Below are 21,137 nucleotides of genomic sequence, written 5' to 3'. Positions count from 1 at the left end.
TAAATTAATCAATAAAGCTTTTTATATATGTCGGAGAATGAATATTTTAAAATTCCCGCCACTCTGAAGTTAGTCGTAGGATGCGGTGTGGTATGGTAAGGTAGACTGTCAACGTTGACAATTGACAATGCAGTCTGTGTGATCTACCAAATGTCAGTGGCGCGACTGTTTCGTGGCAGTAAGTGAATTCTTTAGTCACTTGAGTTTCGAACGTCGCCTGCGCCGGACGTGCGCACTGACTGTGTTATAATGTCGGACTCCAATTTTGCAATTATTAATCGCGTTGAATCTGCGACATATATTTGACTAATATTCAAATGATCCTAATCCTTGGGATTGATTTGCTCGAGCTCAAACAATCTGTATGAAACAAAACTTGGCGATAAAAAGAGTGGCGGAGAGTTCTTTGCCAGTTCTTCTTGATTCGCTTGCGAACTGGTAGTAAATGTAAATTTAGAATTAATTTAACATATTTTCTGTTGACGTTCATAGGTGTACATGGTTAGCTATATGAATAAAGTTATTTTAGTTTGAGTATGAGTTTGGCTGAACAGTGACTAATTAAGGAAATAAAACTAATTATAATTTGTTTTAATTAATTGATAATATAGGAGGAAAATTAGATTTATTCGTCATCTTTCCTTTTCTGTGGTCCTTATCCTCCTTGTCAGCCTAGTCTGTTCTATTTTCTTAGCTATAAGCGTGACTATTTCAATTTGACGAAGCATAGCATTAATTTATTCTTCTCTTACATAGGTTATAAACAGTAAACATTATATAAAACATCCCCCACCGTCCCCACCACGCTTTATTGAAATTATTAACAAATATTCTTAATATAACTGTTTATTTTATTTATATCATCACAGCTGTATCCCGAAGGGTCTCCACTGCTTGCTTCATTCACCTTTCTCACTTTCATAATATTCACCGACGAGCGGTTACCCATAACCTATTAACGTCCCTTCTCTAGTATCTTCTGGATTTGGTCCAGGACGTACAACAAGGCTTAACCAACCCGATTCAATATCCACGATTGCCTTGTATATCATAATTGTTACCGTTTCTGACTGATCCATTCTACATGGCTCTCTAGATTGCTTTAAATAAAGATACGGTATTTACATAAATTATATTTTTATTAACAAAATGACGTATATAGACTATTCTAACAGATCTTCAATTTGCTTGACTTGCTGATACAAGACATCACTGTTGCTTCGGCATTTCTTCTTTGTTATGTCATCATCACAATCGTGACCAAACACATAGCCACGAGAGAGAAAATGGAACACTAGTATTGAAACTAGCATGAGTCCAGAGTAGAAGAAAGACTGGGTTTCCTAAAAAAAACAACCAATTGTCGTATCAAATGCAGTAAATGGAAAATGTTTTGCTGATAAGTTTGTGTGATTAGCCATTTGTGTCTAATAACCATATTACAGGCGTTATAATATTAAATAAAAATATATTATACAATCCACCCCACAACTTGATCCCGAGGTATGGTGAAGTCAAAATGCTAATAACTAAGACAGACTGATTGATATAGGCTGCGAGCAGCTCTAAGAGAAAATTTCAGACAAGGTTCGTCCAATTAACATTGTCAGTAGCGGTCAAATGGCTGCAGACTGTCGGCCAATCCATTTGACAAGGGCAGTCAGAAAATTGATTTCCTTTTGAGCTGGCCACATCTGCCGAGTGTATAATTTATGTGGAGCAATGTCGTGTGGGGTGAACGAACCAAATTTAAATTTCAACAAACATAGTACTTATATTTGTTCGCGCATTTGTAAATAGTTTAAGTGATTTCTATTTGTTTTTATATCAACGTATCGTCTAGTGTTCGTGCAATTGTGGGCAATCACATCAAGTTGACAAATAAGTTTTGACGTTGTTGTTGTAAACGCCATCTATTGACCGGAATTTGTAACCAATACTGGTTGAACAGCAAAAAATTTATAAAAAATATCACTACTACATATTTTAATTTTAGCGTAATTAAACTATGAACTCATATTATAACTCATATACTCATTACCTGCTGATAATTAGTGAAGAGCCTTGTAATGACGATAATGATGATGTTTCCAAAAGCTTCAGTGAGCAAGAACACGGCAGTCATGACAGCTTTCATACTATCCGGGGATTCTTTGAATGAGAATTCATTTCCCGTCACTGCGAACAGTACCTAAAATTTTGTGTTATGTAGATGTAAACTGTGCAGATTTTCGCCATATCTTCATTGTGAAGTAATGCATTGTACGATTTAGCAGCGAAATGTGCACATGTATATGTCGTAGGCTTCCTTATGAAGTACTTACGGCGCGGGCTTTGATTTTATCGGTTTCACTTAATTACGATCGTCTACCTTTATCATAAATAAATTTTACTGTATAAAAAAAAAAACAAAACACAACTAGATTTAAATTAAAATCTGTCTCCTTGCCAAAATGTATTATTGCTTGCATTTTCTCGCTGTATTGTATTTTGAATCGCGAATTTGAATATAATGTCCTATCAAGCCTTTATATAACATTATTCTTGTCTCAGACCTTTTTACTTGATATATCTAAAACCGTTAAACACAATCTATCTCTTGTCAGACCTGGAATATTTTCTCGATACATCGACTCAGACCCTTAATAAATAAGTCCGCGTCTAGATTTTCAAATCTATGAAAAACTAAATTATTTTTCTTTTATTTACATTGCTTTTATTGCATTATATACGTAAAGTGGTTTTTCGTCGTTACATTTCGGTGATTGGAACGAATTTATCATTTGTATGGGACTGAGTGTGTAATTTTGTTCAAATGCCTTCAAATACAACACATACAATAATCTTTATTATTTCGGTTTGAATTTGATCTTTGGTCACCTTATTTTGTTTTTACTACGACCACTAACTAATGCCGTGACATATTTAACAACTTAACAGGGTTTATTTACCGGCAAAGCAAAAATACCGTATGGACAAAGGCGACCACTTAGTAAGATTTTTAATGCCGGCTATATAAACTTGTATTACAATGCACAAAAACTATTCGACAAAAAAAACACACACATTGAAATCCACTGGTCCAGCCGAGGATTGATCCTTCAGCGTCGCACGCTGAAGCCACTAGGCCAGCCAAGCCTTTCTTAAGACATTTATGTCGCGCACTTTGCACCACTATGTGGAACTAGCTGCCCACAAAGTATTTCCAAACCAATGGACTTAAGGTCCTTCAAGAAAAGAGCGTACCAATTCTTAAAAAGCCGCAACGCACTTGCGAGCCTCTTGCATTGTGAGCCTATAGGCGGCGTTTTCACTTAACATCAGATGAGCCTGCTGTCCTTTTATTCCCTCTTATATAAAAAAGTACAAAATTTGCAAACACAATAAAAAAATTGCAACAATCTTGTTTAAGGTAGAAACTCCACATTCGAAACTAAAATTTACCTTCAATTTTAAGCCACATTTAATATTTGTATCTTATGTTTTCAAAATAATTATTTCTAAAAACTAAATGACTTTAGTCTCTTTCTGTCAACATGTGTTTTCGCTGTGATAAACAAAGACAGACAATGCTTAAGTTGAAACGTTTCAATTACATCGATTATATTGATATATTTCCTTACATATGAAATTGGCGTTTTATGGAAGGAACAAAAATCTGAAATTTCCATGACGAAAACGTAGGAACCAATGGTGTTTTCCTTAGCGACAACGCCCTCATACACAATAATACTTGGAGATGTTTCTGCAGCACTGGTACCACGGTGGAACTGGTTCTCGTAAATAACACGATATTTCATATTTTCCATTTTCTAAAGATTGACGCAAAGAAAAATAAAACGGGAAAATAAAATAAATCATTATAATTTTTTGATATTTAAGATCAAAGTGGCTAGTACGACAAAACGTCAATTTCACATGTAAGGACCTAATACTTATTACCCAATAACATTTAAAGAGTATTAATGTAACTTGAAAACATTTAACCGTTAATACATATCTAACAATGCTGCAGGCTACAACCATAACATTTGGACGATAGTTCGACTAAGACATTTAGTTTAGCTAACTCTAACGACGTAGTTAATGTTCAATTCAGCAAATGCACGCAGTCAAAGTTAAACCAATTGTGAAACGTATTATATTAATATCCCTTGTAGCGACGTCTACAATCTGCGCTTACAAATCATTGCGATGACCTGAAACACTGGCTGCCAGTGGTTAGACCGTCCTTCGACCACACTAGGGCCGTTCAACTATTACGTAATCAGATTTACTGCAATTTTTTTCACCCCCCCCCCCCCCCAACCTCTTATCAGCAAAAGTAAGCAAAGCTAAAAATAATGGTATCTACATAAACGTATAAATTTTTCGTAGGAATCCTCAAAAATGCATTTTGTTTTCAAGTATATATATATACAATGTTTAGGTAATAAAAAAGTAAATAATTACTGTTGACGTAATCAACAAATAAGAAGCTCAAGGAACCCCCCTGCCCCTTTTAATGCTGACATAATACTTGATAGAAAGATATTCGACTTAGGTTCCTTCAAGAAGTCCTTTCCGCGCCCCACCACTATATGGGTTTTTCAACCGCGTACAAATTTTAAAAAAAGGCCGGCAACTTGCGAGCCTCCCGTCCTATGGCTCGCTGTTACATCAAAAAAAAAGCATCTCAAAAGTAATAAACATCTCATCAGTGCAATTGCAAGTCGCCTTTGTCTACTAACTACACAAAGGGTTTTTCATAGTTCGTGTAATTTAGTAAGAACCTGAAAAACGCTAAAAAAACTTTAACGCTAAAATTCCAAAACCTCTCTCTAGGAAATACGCCTGGGTTCTATTAAATTTTTAATTACATAATAACCAAGCTTTCAAAGAACGAATCTTACACTAAAAGCGACTTAAATTTTACTCTATAAAGCTTAGTTCTTATTAAGGTTAGTTAATATTTTAGAATGCCAAAAACGTTCCAATGTCATCGGCTTTATTACATACTCAAATAATAAGGTGTTACCTCTGCTATTGACATAATCAGGAACTGAGGCAGCAACAAAGCCATGGTTATAGAGTTCGGCTCAGAAATGGTGATCACATCAGCTTTCTGTAAGTCAAAGGAAATCTATAAAGTTGCTTGAAAATATCTACGGCAATCGTTGTATTACATAGCTTATTGTTTTGATATAAGGTTGGTTTTTCTTTGTGTAGTCCTCATAAATTCAAAATCATTTATTGATATAGGTTCAATGTTCACTTTTTACATTTACTTCCAGTTCTCAAATCAAAGGTAAAGAACGGAAGAGAAGAAATGACAATAAACTCTCCGCCACTCTTTTAAATCGCCATGTTTTTGTTATACACAAGGTTTTGCTGCAACCATTACACCATGTTCCTCATGACATCGTAAGTTATTAATAATAATAAAATAAATTAAAAACAAACATTAATCCTCTATCAGCAGGAGGCATGGTGAAATAGGCGGACGCACTTACATTCTCGTGGGAACAACACGCAAATACGTAGTCAGTATAATTAATATCACCGCATACAGGAATTCAAGTAACCACAAGTAGCACCCGTTCGAGAGTACGCTGCATGGCCAGCCATCGGCCCAATAATTAACAAAATGGATTTATAGTGAGTGACGACTTTAAAGCAGTGTTTCCCAACGTGGGGCCAACCCCCCACGAGGTGCAATTTGATTGTTAAGGGGAAATTTCGGATTTGAATTTCAGTTATTCTGTGACTTATAAACCTATCGTTTAAGAAGAGAATGAGTAAGAGTTTCTTAAGTGAACCATTTTTTTTTAATGTATGTTACTAAGGGGATTAATAAGAACTTTAGATAGGTCAAGGTAAGGGCTAAGGGCATGGCATAAAAAAGGTTGGAAAAAGAGTCAGCTACAAAAACGATTCAATGACAACACACTTATAAATTTAATCATGGCCTGTCCTTGTACAGCTAGGGTTGCCACCCGTGCTCTACACTAAATTATTGTCCTTAATTTAAGGTAGTTGTACTCTATACTTTATGAGAGCTATAAACTACACGAAAATACATTTTAAAAGTTGTTAACAGTTATAAGTAGTACGTAATCATGCTACTGCTGCATGTGTTGTTACTGATAATATATATACGCACATTACTTAAGGCGCGACTGTTTAATAATAGTCATTGTAATCAATGCAGGACTAAATCTTAAATAATCATGGAATATTCAACAAATTTATTAAATAGGCTGGGATAGATTATTTATAATGACAAACCCGCTTAGTTATTATAAATATTACAAAACAATAATTAAATTTTAATAAACATATAGTGATTTTTGCATAGTGCCATGTACATATACCAACATTTTGTATGTAAAACCCTTCTTTAACCATGAATTACTATTCTGTTACCAAATAAAAAATGATAAATCAATAATAACTAACTAAACTTGTATTTTAACCAGAAACGCTTAAACACAATTGTAATAATAATAATAAAATATGTTTATTCATTTTAAGTTCAATTTCATTACAATGTGTAAGATTAGAGAACCCTTTTAAGTAAAAAAATATACCTGTGTCAGGGTTTCCAGCTCTTTCATAACAAACTTAGTTCTACATTTCTTAAAAAATTTAATTTATATATAATTTAGTTACATCTTCTATTAACTTTTTTTTGTTATTGATTTTTAACTGTTATCAACACACTGGAGTGCATAAGTGAGTGTGTGAGTGAGTGAGTGAGTGAGTGAGTGAGTGAGTCAGTGAGTGAATAAAATAATAAGTAGTAATATTTTCAAAGTATTTGTACACACATTTAATTTTTGCTTGGGGACGAAAAATTTTTCCGATTCCAATTTTTTATCATATTTTCATTTGGACATTATTTTTTCATTGGTTAACTCCCCGATTAAATTGTCGTCTGGACCATCTAGAGCGCCACGCAAACGCATACAAATAAATCGAATCGGTCCAGCCGTTCAAGATAAGTTCAGTGCATACACACGTTCAGTAGATTTATATATAAATATATATGTCAACAGGGCAATAAATCTTATTATAAATACTAATCATTAATTTGTTCTGTCAATCACAGAGTATTAGTTTAAAGTCCGTACATCAAAAATATATTCAAAACGTATAATTTCTTAAAACTTACATAAACGCCTTCAACTCTTTCCAAAATAATACAATACACGCCTCCACTCATCATACTAATGTCAGTTAAAATTATATTCGATCCCATTCGTATTGAGTACAACGAAGCGAATATTTCTATCTGCTTTGAAACACCATTTGTTATAACGGCTTCTACTTCGCTTCGTCTTTCATTGTATAAAGTAATTGATGAATTGTGGAGTAAATTTGATGCTAGAAATCTGAAAATATTAGACAATTATGAGTATTGATACTTCTGCACTGGGAGCTAGCTAGGAGCATTATTAATAATGAGTTAAGACAGTAAATCATTCTCCAAATCTCACAAGGTTTTAACTTATTTCGCTTTGTGACGAGCGTGCGACTCTCAACCCTAAAACCCTAGGATCGTCCCGGCTGTGTACTAACGGAGCTGTATGTGCGCATTTAGTACTCACTCGTACGGTGAAAGAAATTACGGAGATCGAAATTCTTCGGCGGATACAGACGCCTGGTTCAGCCTTCTAGGAGTCTCATAGAAACAAATGATCACGAAACATAAATCTCGGGTCCAAGGGTCGTAGCGACAATGATGAGTTGAGTGAATGAATGATGAATGAGTTTCTCTGCGTTTATTTATTTCTAACTTGCCTCTCAACCTTAGACTAAGAAATGTGATACAAAGCCAAAACTTCTTAGGAATTAACATTATCCAGAATTAAAAAAAAATATATAAAAAGATCCCAGTCTTCACACATATTGAGATCTCTTTAGGCGTTTAAGGGGTTTAAGCGTGTCTCATTGTCGATTTTATTAATTAACTTTAATACTTTACTGATAATAAAGCATAGAAAACAATAGATAATAAATAACAACAGAGCTGATGCGGCTGAAAAAGCTAATGCTTGCAAATACAAGGGTCTAGGCTCCGATTATGATTTTGTACCTTGGTCCGTGGGGTCCTGGCGCTATAAGGCTTTTTAAAGAAAGAATTAGTCTAGCTATTTAAAGGGGGAACTCTGCCAGTATCTTCTGAACCTTTCCTAAATGGACTCCTTTTAGTATATATTTTAGTTATTAGGTTTTTAAGTTCATCGTTCTAGTACTTATGAAATGATAAAGTATACACGGGTACATATATAGATAATAAAACAGACAAGAATAGATGAAAGAAAATACCTAATTCAAATATGTGAAATTAGCAAGGACACAGCGTTGTACATGAGCTACTTATTATTTTAACGAGCCTAAATAAATTCTTGAAATAATTATTAAAAATTAATATTGAAGATTAAAAACCTAAGTAGACTGAACTGAATGTCACCGAAAACGTTATGAACTCCTATTTCCCTCACAAAGTGAGTTAATATACTCGCGTGAATAATTTCCGCGACACATCCCAAGCTTAAAATTAGTCTCGCAATAACCCTCTGATCCAATTTAAACCGAAAAAGAATAAATTGCCTCAAGAACGACGACGTTTCTTAAGAAATGAAATTTTAATAATTTTCTTATTTCCAATAAAATAAGTCGAAATTGCTTTACATTATGTAGCTTAATTTTTGAATTATTTCATTGGCGGGAGCTATGTAATTTAATATTAGTTAAGTTACATATAAATATTTTACGTAATAATTAGAAGCGTAGATAAAATGTCAACAATCATCGCACACTTGAAGTAAATATGAGCCCCTTACCACACTCATAAACTTTAACATTTAAAATACTTTAACAGTCTCGTTTCCGATAATGTCCAATAACATAACTGTCTTTAATACCCGCCTTCTACTGCGAGCGGAACGGATACATTACGGACTCCGCTACACTCGTAACGATGACTTTCAAACATGTGCTTCCACCAATCGCATTCGCATCGCGTTCAGTTCAGTTCAGTTAGCATCGCGTTCTCACTACCCACAATTTTGTGTTCAGGATCATATTTTAAAACATTAAAATCAGTTGTGTTCATACAAAGAACCGCCACCAAACATAATTCAATTTTTAATTTAATTAGATGTTATTATGGATCATTTTTTAATTTATCATTTTGATAATTTCTATGCCAAACTAATTTAAATCTGATGTTCGAAAATATTTCTAAACATTACAGTGGTCATAAGATGTACAAACAATTAGTTTATATATTTTGAAACAAACTTTGACTTAATAAAGATATTTTTAAGATAAATCCCTAAGTAGGCATATCTGATTGTTGACTAATTTCGCTTTTTTTATAATACGATAAAAGTTTTTTGTGTAAGAATTACTTTATATTAAAATACTATACTATTTTTTGAAGTTTGAAAAAAGTAGGTTTATATTGTTTAAGAAGTAAGTCTACATTTCAAAAACATACGGACTCTTGTCAAAATCTCATACTTTGTCATGCCGTTGACTTCGAAGCATGTGATGTGAGAAAAGCATGTCAAGACCCAAAAATCGACTGTGAAGTAGGACGCTGGAATGTGCCCCATACCTAAAGTGACCAATTATTATTTGACTCAAAACGGGACATTGGTCAAATAATAAGCAATGAATGAAAAACTTTTTTAAACTTAGTTATTTAGAAAGACGGTGACGATTTAAATAAGAATAAAACTCTTGGCACGTTTTTTTACATTCTGCTGCTGAAATATTCGAGCGGTTTCTCGAAATGGGACAATTTTGTGTTCCACAGTTCATTTCGGGGACACCGGGACTCGTAATTGGGTAACTCGTAATTAAAAAAGGGACAGTTCCGTTCAAAACGGGACGTCTGGTCACGTTGCCCACACCCCAATATTAGCCCAAAACTCTTACCTGACCACAGGCAATCCAGATTTGCTCTTATCAACATTATCTATAAACCTCTCGATTTGATTTCCACTAATAAAAAAGGAAACCGCGCTTTTGTCTTCTAGCCATAAATTTTCATCCCTCGGTTCAATACAACTTCCGCCAAAAGTTGTAGTCAAATTCTCCATCCCCTTCACTCGTACGCGTTTGTTTGTGTAGTGCGAGTGAGATGGAATGGTGTAAACAATGTTTTGCCCATCGTTGTGTATGGCAACAGAGCAAGGGTTGCCATTAAAAATTCTAAGCTGAGATAAACCAGTTTGTGGCAATTCTGGATATGTTGTCTGTAAATGTAATGTTCGAATTATAGGCGTGGGTAGTTTATTTTTTATTTCTCAATAGCTGTGATGTTTAAATTCAGCCATTTATTTCGAATGGTGCAAAACTGCTATAACGCGCCATATTATTTTATTTTTTTAATGAGCTATTACGATAATCCTAATCTAATCCTAGCATACAACTTTCTTAACCTACATAATAATAATTAAAATTTAAGAAATAAATTAAATCAAATCGATATGCAATTAGTTTCTAGTTTTAAGTTAATTACTTCCATTAATAATTCAATTATCTCACCTTTATATGAATTTCAACGAGTGCTGATGCAATAAACGCGATCGCCGCCAATATTCCTCCAACTGTCAATTTGTGTAATGGATTCTTTAGCATTTTACGTCTCTCTAAATATGGGTATATGTACTAAAATAAATTATAATACTTTACGGCATCAACTTGACAGTTGACAAGTATGCAACAGAATACTTCTTTTTTTTAATTTTAGCTAAAAGGTTACTATTCAAATCAAAGACAACTTGTATTATCTTTGATTTTTAAAAGTGTTTAATTATCTTAATTTTATGAAAGCGATATGTTGTTGCGTAGAAAAAACCCTTATGCCAACTAATATACTACGAATATAAATATATCGAAATAATACGAAAATAATTTTTTGCCGACTGCCGAGCACACCAGCTGCATACTGATACATTTTCGAACCAATTCGACTTAGGGTTCTTTAAAAAAGCGTACCAATTCTTAAAAGGCCGGCAACGCATTCGCAATCCGTCTTGCATTGAGATGAGCGGCTGTAGCACTTAACATCTCCTACCAATTTACTCCCTATTCTATTAGGTACTTACATATGAAATTGGCGTTTTGTATGGGAGGAACAAAAAGTCGAATATTTTTAAATATAATATATTTAATTAATCAAAGTATGAACCATTGTTTTCTATGCACTTTGGTCATCTCATAGGTAGTTCATTGATTCCCTTTACTAAAAAAACCAGTCCGACGGGAATCAATAAAATCTGTGAAGGCGATTTGGATGGACTGCCCCATCAGAGTTATATTTTATCCCTTGCAAGAAGTTATCCAAATTTCGAAAAAAAATGTAATCTGTTGGAGCAAGGTCCGGGGAGTACGAAGGATGTCTAAGACAGACGAGGAGCGATTGACCAGCCTAGGTGGTGGCCGCTAGCTTTTCCATTATGGTTTGCAACTGCTGACAATAGATATCAGCCGTAATAGTCTAGCCAGATTTGAGAAAACTGCAATGAACAATACCGGCACTAGTCCACCAAACGCTTACACTAACTTTTAACTTTTTTGGGGTTAATTTTCGCTTGGGGCAGGATTTGGCTGGCTGGCCAGGTTCCAACCATTTCGCTGAGCGCTTCCGATTATCGTAAAGAATCCATTTTTCATCACAGGTAATGATTCGGTTTAAAATACCTTCATTATTGTGCCGGTTCAGTAATGTAACGCAGCAGTCGACGCGCGTTTGCCGGTTTGCTTCAGTCAATTCGTGAGGTACCCACCTTTCAAGCTTTTTAAACTTCCCAATTTGCTTCGAGTGAATTAAAACAGTTTTATCACTAATACCGCAGCCTGCAGCTAACTCGGACGTGGTTTGCGATGGATCCGCTTCCACAATAGCCTTCAATACTTCATTATCAACTTGGGTCTCAGGCCGTCCACGGGGCTTGTTCTGCAGGTCGAAATTTCCAGAACGAAAACGTTGGAACCAAAAACGAACTGTGTTTTCTTGTGCAACATGACCGCCATACACATCATTCACCCTTCGAGTCGTTTCCGCAGCACTAGTGCCACGGCGGAACTCGTACTCATAAATAATGCGATACTTTTAGTTTTCCATTTAGTAAAATGAGTGACGCAAACAGAAAAAAACAAATTCATGACGGTCATCGAAGCACAAATACATGAGTAAATAGCTGAACAAATTTGAATTTGGAATTCCTTACCAAAGAGGAAAACATCGTGATTAAAGTGGCCAGTACGAAATACGCCAATTTCATACGTAAGGACCTAATATATAAAAAAAACTTCAACAGAACTATATTATTTTCGCCGGTTTATACCTAACTACGAGATCGCAATCAATATATTTCTTCAATATAAAGAACCCATTCCTTTGTTCATAAAGATCCTTCTAAATTTATACGAATTTACCATCTAGGGCATTTCACGTGAAGCGGACAGGAAGACACTTAGAATTTATTCATAATTGCATTTATTCTACTTCAATGGAACATGAAATACGCCTTTCTTTTCTTAGTCACAAATAAGAGTTGAAAAAGTGGTAATTTTTTTTACTTTGTATTAAAATTTGTCAACATTATCGTAAAATACCTAACCTTCTTGGCTGTTTTTCTCATTAAAACGATAGCACAATACATTGTTATTGGACTACAGTATCTAATACATTACTTATTACATAAATAGACAAAGTCATATAAAACTTCATGATACATTACATAATATTGAATTTGAGTTCGAAGAACTTTTTTTCGCTCCAATCAACTAGATCGATTGAGCAATATGAACAATTTAAACATTATTTGTTATCAGTAAACCATAAGACTTTTTTTTTTGCCTGTCCGCTGAAACTGAAATACCTTTTCTCTCAAATGTTTTTTGGTTGGGTTTGACGGGCAGGACTCCCTCAGGTGCCCCGTGAATTTTTCATCGTTAAGAATGTATTGTTATACATTCTTGACATTCAATTTACAGCCGTATTCAATGCTTTTAGTATAAGATGTGAACTAAACATTGCTCCGAATTTGTTACCATACCACGTTTTATAATAAAAACGTCGTGGTCACAAACTCTAAAAAAAAAAAGAATCTATCTCGAGATAGTATCTTTAATCCATTTCTTTAAACACAGTCGTGAACCACAGACTATATATAAAATTACTTTATACCTGTATGTTTTAAAATATTATTAAAAATTCGTTATCTGTTGTACATACAACATCCTAGGCAGCCCCAAAAATAATTTAACATTATTACGTAATACTGTCAAAAAATATAAAAATTATGATAAATTATGTTAAATAAAAACCTTACCTTTTGCATCAGGGGAATGCAAATGAGAATACAAATTGGTGCAATGACCTGAAGCTGATCTGGCTTGATAGTAATGAAACCCAATCTTCCGTCCATCTTCGTTGCTTGTAACGTCCATCTTGAACCCTTGAATATATTTATTTTAACAAAACAACAGTTTGAGACACATGAAATGAAAAGATTACAAAATTACTTAAAAGCTCTAGTTATTGTAATAACGATAGTTAACACGATTTGGGCTTCCAATTTCTATACGTGATATTCTATAAATCAAGAGTTATAAAATCCAGAACTCTATTTTTGAAGTGAAACTTCTTTTTGGCGTTGGAAAAAATTTACCGTCACATTTTTTGGTTGCGCGTCACGTTACGTCACTAGATTCGAAACCATTTATAACAAAAATATATAATAACGATAACAATGATAGTTATAATTCTATTACAATTAATGAAATTCTGTAATAATCTTAATAGGTGAAATGAATAATTGTATTATTTGTATTCACGTTGATAATAAAAATCTTTTTTTTAACTTTATCTAATTTAACTTTATTTAACCAATTTCTATTAAGTTGCATATAGCAGATCATTTTTCGAAAAATAAGGTCATTAAGAAGTTTCACTTCTTACGTGTATCCAACTAGTATTCCCACACATTTTTATTTTTTAGAAGTCCTATAATAGGGAGCCCCAAATAGGTTTGAATATTACTACAGTTTCATTAAAAAATTGCTTGAATCAATACGATAAGCTTTTGAAAGCTCAAATCAAAGAGTAAGACAGGGTTATCTATGCGTAATGCATTTGGCAATTTTTTGAACTGGAATATATGGAATATGAAAGTATAAGTTTAGGCAAATCAGTGAATACAATTTAACTTACCATCTGATCTAATAAAGACCAAAACACTGGTATTACAGTGAACAACGTGAGTATCGACAGTGACTTTTTTACATCGCGTATAAATCGTTGGTCATATTTGTGATGAGCGCTGTCCAGCCAGTGTTGATTTTTCTCGTTTTTCCCTTTCAAAAATGTGTTTTTGAAACCCAGCTACAACAAAGCTTTCATAATTACGTAATAAATATCTCCTGCCTTTTGCTTTATCCTTTATTGTATTATAATGTATTAAGTAAGTAATTCTTTCATAATCAATAATAATATTAAGATGTAATATGTTTATGTACATATTTCGTTTTTTACTAGCTTATCCCTTTGTCTTCGTTTATTTTTTCTCACGTGTAGTGACCTAACCTTTTACTTGACCCTGGCATAATGTTAAAACTATTGCCATAATTTATAAAAAAAAATTACGTAATAAGCTTAAGACGTGGAATGGTCAGTATTGGCCTAGTTGTTTTAGCGTGCAAATGTCATCCCTATCGTCGTACGTTCGAAACTGTGCTCCAATGGACTTTCTGTTTTTGTGTGAATTTAACACTTTTAAGGAAAGTATCATGATGAAACCGGCACAGAAAGCTCAGAATCACCTATCTATTAGAAGAAACAAATGATCACGAAACTTAGATAAAGATTTTTGTCAAACTCGACTCGTTTCATTTTCTTTAAAATGCCTTGGAAAACTTTGTAAATAAATTTATTTAAATACTTCAACTTAGAGAGAATTTTATTATAGTAAGATTTATTTTAAATTAATTCATATTTTTAAGTAATACTATTAATAGTAATACTATTTGTAGATATGCTATAAATATCATGAACATGGTATGGACACATTATTTTTTAAACAGTCTATTCCATCGAATAAAGATCAAGTTTCTTTCGTAAAATTTATCAGTAAGCCAACCAAGGATATGGATAATACAATATGCACAAGATGACAATAAAATCTCCAGTCCAATCACAGACACACAATCAAAAGGAACATGACGATATTTTGATCGATATTGGCCATATTTATACATAAATTCTCATGTTCGCCTGCAGGCATGTTTTTCTACTAAAATAAAATAGTTATGACTACTGACGGACTTACAGAAATACACTTGATAAAATCCAGAACTATATTTCCAGATGGCTGTTTCATCACATATTTGTTTTTTGCACTCACGAATATTACTGCAAAAATAAACGAAAATTAAATCCTCAAGTATCTTGAGCAAAGAAAAATCAATTGGTATAACCTGAAAACGACTCGGGACTTCAGGGAATCAAAGAAGATACAGTCAGTATTGTCTTTGGTTAACATAGCTTTTACACATTTAACAATTTTTAAAAAATTGTTTTCTTTCAAGATATAGTCAACATATACAAGTATATCATATAATATATATGTATATTAAGGCATATTTAAAAAACACGAAATTTTCTGAAATATTGCGGAAACTTTGGTATTTACAGAAGTTAGAGATAGTATCTATATTTATATTTGTTTAGCATTCTGTCATATGAGTATTTGTTTAAGTCTCCTGTGTCTGAGCTGTGTATGCTTGGTTATACTGAAACTAAGAATAGCTATATTGATTCCAATCTCAATAATGAAGCGCCACGGATATTGAGAGAACTACATTGAACTTTCATACAAAAATCTGATAGTATCGATACTGGAAGTTACAGAGTAACGAACCAGTTGTTGACTGAGTGTTACCGATTATCAGTTGATTTCAATCAACAAAAGAATGATCATTTATTTTTGTTTATGTGATGTTGCGAAAACAAACTTAACTGGATGCGATCGCTCGAAAGCGATACGGTCGTCAGTCGTGCCTCCTTTTCATTTAATGATGTCAATTGTATTACGTTTCGGCAATAAAGTGTTAATAAATGAATAAACTTTTTCGCTTTTGATAAATTTTCCACCAGACTGTGGAACAAATTAGCTTTTAATAATAAATTTGGCTTTGAATGGCTTATATGAAATAAATATAAGCCATTCCTAGATGAAGGCCTCCAACCAATTCCCGTTATTTCTGTATATACCGAGCCGCCATGCTGTGCTGTTTCCCTAATCTAAATCTGCTTAATCCACCTTCTAAACTGTCTTCTTGTTTTGCGTTTATTGTACCTTGGGTACCAGTTAAAAACTTTGTTGCTCCACATTCCTGTGTACCTTGCCTTGTACCACGCCCATTTCCACTTAAGTTTTTCAATGTCAGATCTGCTACCTTAATTATGTATTCTTTATTTTATATATCTTCTCTTAAATTAATTACCATACTCGTTCTCTTATTGTTCATGTCTTCACTAAGCACCCAAAAGCTACTTCTAAGCTTTTGCTGCTTGCTTTATGTAAAAAAAAATATAGTTTCATCGCTCATGGATATTTGTCTGAGCGAGGTACGAGAGTCACCTACATATCATCTATCATAGAATGAGTATATATATATATATAGGGAGATAATATCATTATCTCGCTTTGAAAATCCCTCCAAAACAGTTTATTTGTTATCTCAACGTAATTACGAATAAACCAATTAAAAACAAAATTAAAAAACGCGAGAAACGTGTACATCGCATTTACATAATCGTTTTTAACGTCCCAAAACTTTTTTACTTCAAACTTTTTGATTGACATAAGTTTAATAACAACTTTATCAAGAAGGTCTTGATTCCAATTTTAAAATTATTTCAATTATTTATTTCGAAGTAAGGAAACGTAACGTCAAAAACATTTATACGTCCAAAAATTTCATAGAAGCATCAAAAACTGTCTTTTGTTTCAATGTTTAATTGTTCTTTTCTTTCGTAATTTCAAGTTTGCGACATTACCGCGTCTTTTGTTATGACATAACAATTATTGCAATCAGCACTTGGTTAGTCTAGTAAAATATTCTGACAATCAATTGAAACCGTTATGAACTGTTGAAAATGCTTTCGAAGATTTTCAGTTACTTTAGGTCTTTAACTCGAAGGACTCGAAGGCCCTAGTCAATAAGGTTGATTCATGTTATAACGTCTACGAGAAACGCAAAATAATAAATTTGCGACACATGTAACTAAATAAATAAATATTTATATAAAATTTTCTAAGACGTTTTATTGTTTTATCAAAGCAATCAATTTTACATTAGCTTTAGGCTTAATGTGTCATTTAACATAAAGTATATATGTAAAGTGATGCGTCTTGCTTCGTATTATTTTGGATTTTTTCCAATTTTGATATTTATAAAAAATATAATTTAATATTCTGATATTAAGTGATACCTATGGTTTGTGGACACAGTTTCCACACTTAGACTCTCAATAGCCTCCTGCCCGTTAATAGCAAACATTCTTAACATACCAATAGAAGCAAGAACAACGAATCCTGGTGCACCAAACGCCAGCGAATAGCAATCTTTCTCCCCAAAGCAGTTGACCTCTGATCTCAATATCGGAGATACAGTCTTCGCAATCAAACTACCAATACATAACGTAAAGTAGAGGATACTGAAGTACACCGCTAAGTGTTTTTCTTGGTGGGGCAAGACGAATTGTTCCCCTCCAAAGGAGGAAACGCATGGTTTTATCCCACCAGTACCCACGGTTATCATGAACAGACCTAAGAGTGTACACAATCTGTAATAATATGATAAATTAAATGTCTTTTCGGATTCGTTATCACGTAACTTTTCATATAAGAAGTACAGACAGAGTGATTCTTTTAAAAAAACTACGGATTCTTTTGTTATAGCGTAAAAGTAATTTGAGAGAAGGAGATAACTGTACATTTTTCTTCGATGAGGAAGCATTTTCTTTAAAAAATAAACCACACAAGTAGTAAGTAGCAAGACTATTAAGAACATTAAAAATATCTAAAGCCTAAATTACTGATAAGTCATTACATTAGTCTCACGGCCAAGGACAAATTAAATAAAAAAACGATCGTACCTTCCAGGAAGGTTTAGTTGCGGAATCGCAGTAACAGCCACCAATATGTTACCCGCTGCATAAACGAACATCAAATAGAGTATTGTCCTAAAAACAAAAGAAACTCAATTTACATAACCTTTGTTTATGTCCGTTTCAGCTCGTAGAATCTGTGGTCACAGTGACAAATTGAGTATCCAATAGCGCATAAAGTCTGTGCTTCTTTTTACTTTTTGTATGTAACCTTTGGAAATTTATTTGTGTTTATTGTTCAAAATTTTAAAAGAAACAAAGAACTACATTCTATATTATATTATAATGCTGAATTACGTTTCATTTATCGCCTTTCAAAATTGAAAAGAGAATAAATCTGACAATGCATTTTTTAGAATTAAAAATAAAATAAAATAAATTTATTGAGTTTTCCACGGGAGATCCGATTTGACAAAATTTTGAGTATCGAAGTGAAAATAAATGGCGAAAAATCGATAGGAGCGATTAAAAACGAGTTATTTTCATCCATTTCCGTCTTTAAATATGGCCAGCGTGTCCGGGAGAGATAAAAACTTCAAAGAAAATACTCCACACATATTTTATGGAAGTGGAATAAGTATTGTTCTTCAAGTTGAATCAGTTGTTTTAAGTGAATCCTTGAATGAAATTTCTATATCTGTTTTCCAGAGGTTATTCGAACATTTATTTTAATTTACAGTTCGATAAATATAATTTCAAAGATTCTCGGCGGGCGGTGACGTGTCGATAGCGTGATTGGTTGACGTTTGTGTCCCGCGCTATGTACGCAAACTTTACCCCCCTTGTTTAGTGCTCAAGACGTTTGGCGTTATCTGTATTAAAGATTTAACCTTGATGCCTGATGGGCAGGGTATGTACAACCTTTTTCTTGCACTTCTCGATAAGTAATCAAACAAACTCTATAGCTATATTAATATAGACTCAAACAGATGTTTAGGCCTTTAAATATTACCTGAATTTCCCCAACCAGTTATCAGCCACGATGCCGCCAATTATGGGAAAGATGTAGACAAAGGTGCTAAACAAATGATAAGTTTCCGTTGCCTCTTCATCAGTATATCCGAGTTTACTTCGCAAGTATAATGTAAGGAATGCTGAAAAGATATTTTAAAGAAAACTCTAAAGGTAAAACATCGAATTTAATTACATAAATAATATCAGGTGCTCTATGTTAAATATTTTTTTAAAGGGCTTTAAAACGAACAAACCTTTTTTTTAATTTGTCCTTGTTTATTTTTATGTAAATACATAGATGTATCGATTGCTTGTTGATTGTTTATATATCATTAATATCTCAATACACAACAATCATAGTTGTGAGGTATGATATTTTTATTGGAAAAGTCACTTTCACAACATTTTAACTTAAAAATAGTATATATATTTTATTGAACCACTTACATTACTAAATACATCTTACCTCTCATGCCTGAAAATGAGAATCTCTCGCAGAATTCCGTGAGTATTATTATGATAACAATTCGCGGAAACCGATTTTTGACCTGAAATTATATCAATATAATCAGATTTGATAAAATGTCATATACGAAGGACAGTTTCCGACGTGATTTGTAAGCCTAGACTACCCTTTTTTTTAAGAACATGGGGTAACCGGGCAGGAGGCTCACCTAATGTGAAGTGATACTTCCATAGACAGTCTCAATGCCAGAGAGCAAAAAACACCCTACAAAACAAATGAAAGCTAAGAATACATCGACTAAAGATAAAGGTAGTTATCCACAAAAGTCGTAAACACCTGTCTTATAAACAACATTTATAACTACCACTGGTAAGTGTATTTTTTATATGCACGTTGGTGATTAGTCTTCGACGTCTGACATGCCCGTTATGAGTGTTAATAGCGCACATAGAAAAATGCACTGTCTAGCCGTGATTCGAACGCATGGTCTAAGGGTTAAGAGTCTAGCCAATACACCGAAATTGCACCTTTAACACGGTAAAAAAACATTCGTTATTCGCACTCTTACACTAACCTTAGGTCGTGAATCGGCTGAAAACTGTTTCTCCATATTAAACACAATATAAACTAGATAATTAAATTTATTTCTTATTTATATCATTTGCAAACCAAACATGTCATCTAAAATCACGACGTCACGCCATTATCAGATACAATAAGGGAAATATGAACTTTTATAAATAGATTGTTTACAAGTCTCTTTCAGCCAAGGGTATATGCCAAGGTCGTTTGTAATATGGTTATTAACAAGCCTCCTTACTTTGAGATAACTAAATAAATACAAACAAAAATGACTTTTATTTATCCTAAAACACATTTACTTTAGTTATTATAATTTTATATTATTCTATGTAATTTTGTGTTATATAAGTACTTATAATTGCCAATTTTCCCTTGATTGTGCCACCAGAAACCAGTTATTGTCCGCTATTTTATTACGTAGTTTCATCTTACGGATTCTTAGAGATATACACATAATTACCTCAAATTATCGCCTGTGTTTTTCTTCGGAACTTCGGAGAAATTAAGGATTTAGAAAATCATTAAAAATATGTATAAGGGCAATGAACTGTTTACTAGAAAATATACTAAAAAATAACGTAACGAGTGCTCGTTATCTGAATAAAATTGGCCGATGTTTATTTTATAAAATGTAAATGCTACCCAGGAATTCCTTCGTGTAGTAATTTTCCAGAGATATAATATTTGCTACTTGATAAAAGTCAGTTTTTCATTACAATAAATTTTTAAGTATTAAATTTATGCTTAATTTTATAGTTAAAATTACAAATATTATTTCAGTTTTTCAAAAAACTATTAGTTACTCGTGAAAGTAATCATAAGTTATATTTTCTCAGGTTGAATTTCTATTGTAATCCATTCTGACAAGCAAACAAACATACAAACAAAACAATGAATGTATGGGTATTTTGTAACCCTTATATAAATTTTTACGTTATTGTCTTCATACAAAACCTG

General features: G+C 33.1%; 1 protein-coding gene across 1 annotated transcript; it reads right to left on the bottom strand.

Moving 5' to 3' along the window:
* Positions 1–1,124: 1,124 nt before the first annotated feature.
* LOC123709467 (peptide transporter family 1-like) lies at positions 1,125–20,208 on the bottom strand. Its single transcript, XM_045660854.1, has 14 exons — positions 20,173–20,208; positions 19,599–19,680; positions 19,131–19,272; positions 18,167–18,253; positions 17,580–17,854; positions 15,333–15,415; positions 14,219–14,389; positions 13,338–13,463; positions 10,543–10,665; positions 9,931–10,250; positions 7,154–7,373; positions 5,018–5,104; positions 2,042–2,191; positions 1,125–1,343 (listed from the first exon to the last, which is right to left on the bottom strand). The coding sequence occupies exons 1-14, from the start codon at positions 20,206–20,208 to the stop codon at positions 1,164–1,166; spliced, it is 2,082 nt and encodes a 693-aa protein (XP_045516810.1). The 3' UTR covers positions 1,125–1,163.
* Positions 20,209–21,137: the final 929 nt, after the last annotated feature.

Source organism: Pieris brassicae, chromosome 5 (genome assembly GCF_905147105.1).
Source record: "Pieris brassicae chromosome 5, ilPieBrab1.1, whole genome shotgun sequence".
NCBI lineage: Eukaryota > Metazoa > Arthropoda > Insecta > Lepidoptera > Pieridae > Pieris > Pieris brassicae.
The sequence above is the reverse complement of the archived record's forward strand: the minus strand, read 5'-3'. Positions and strand labels throughout refer to the sequence as shown.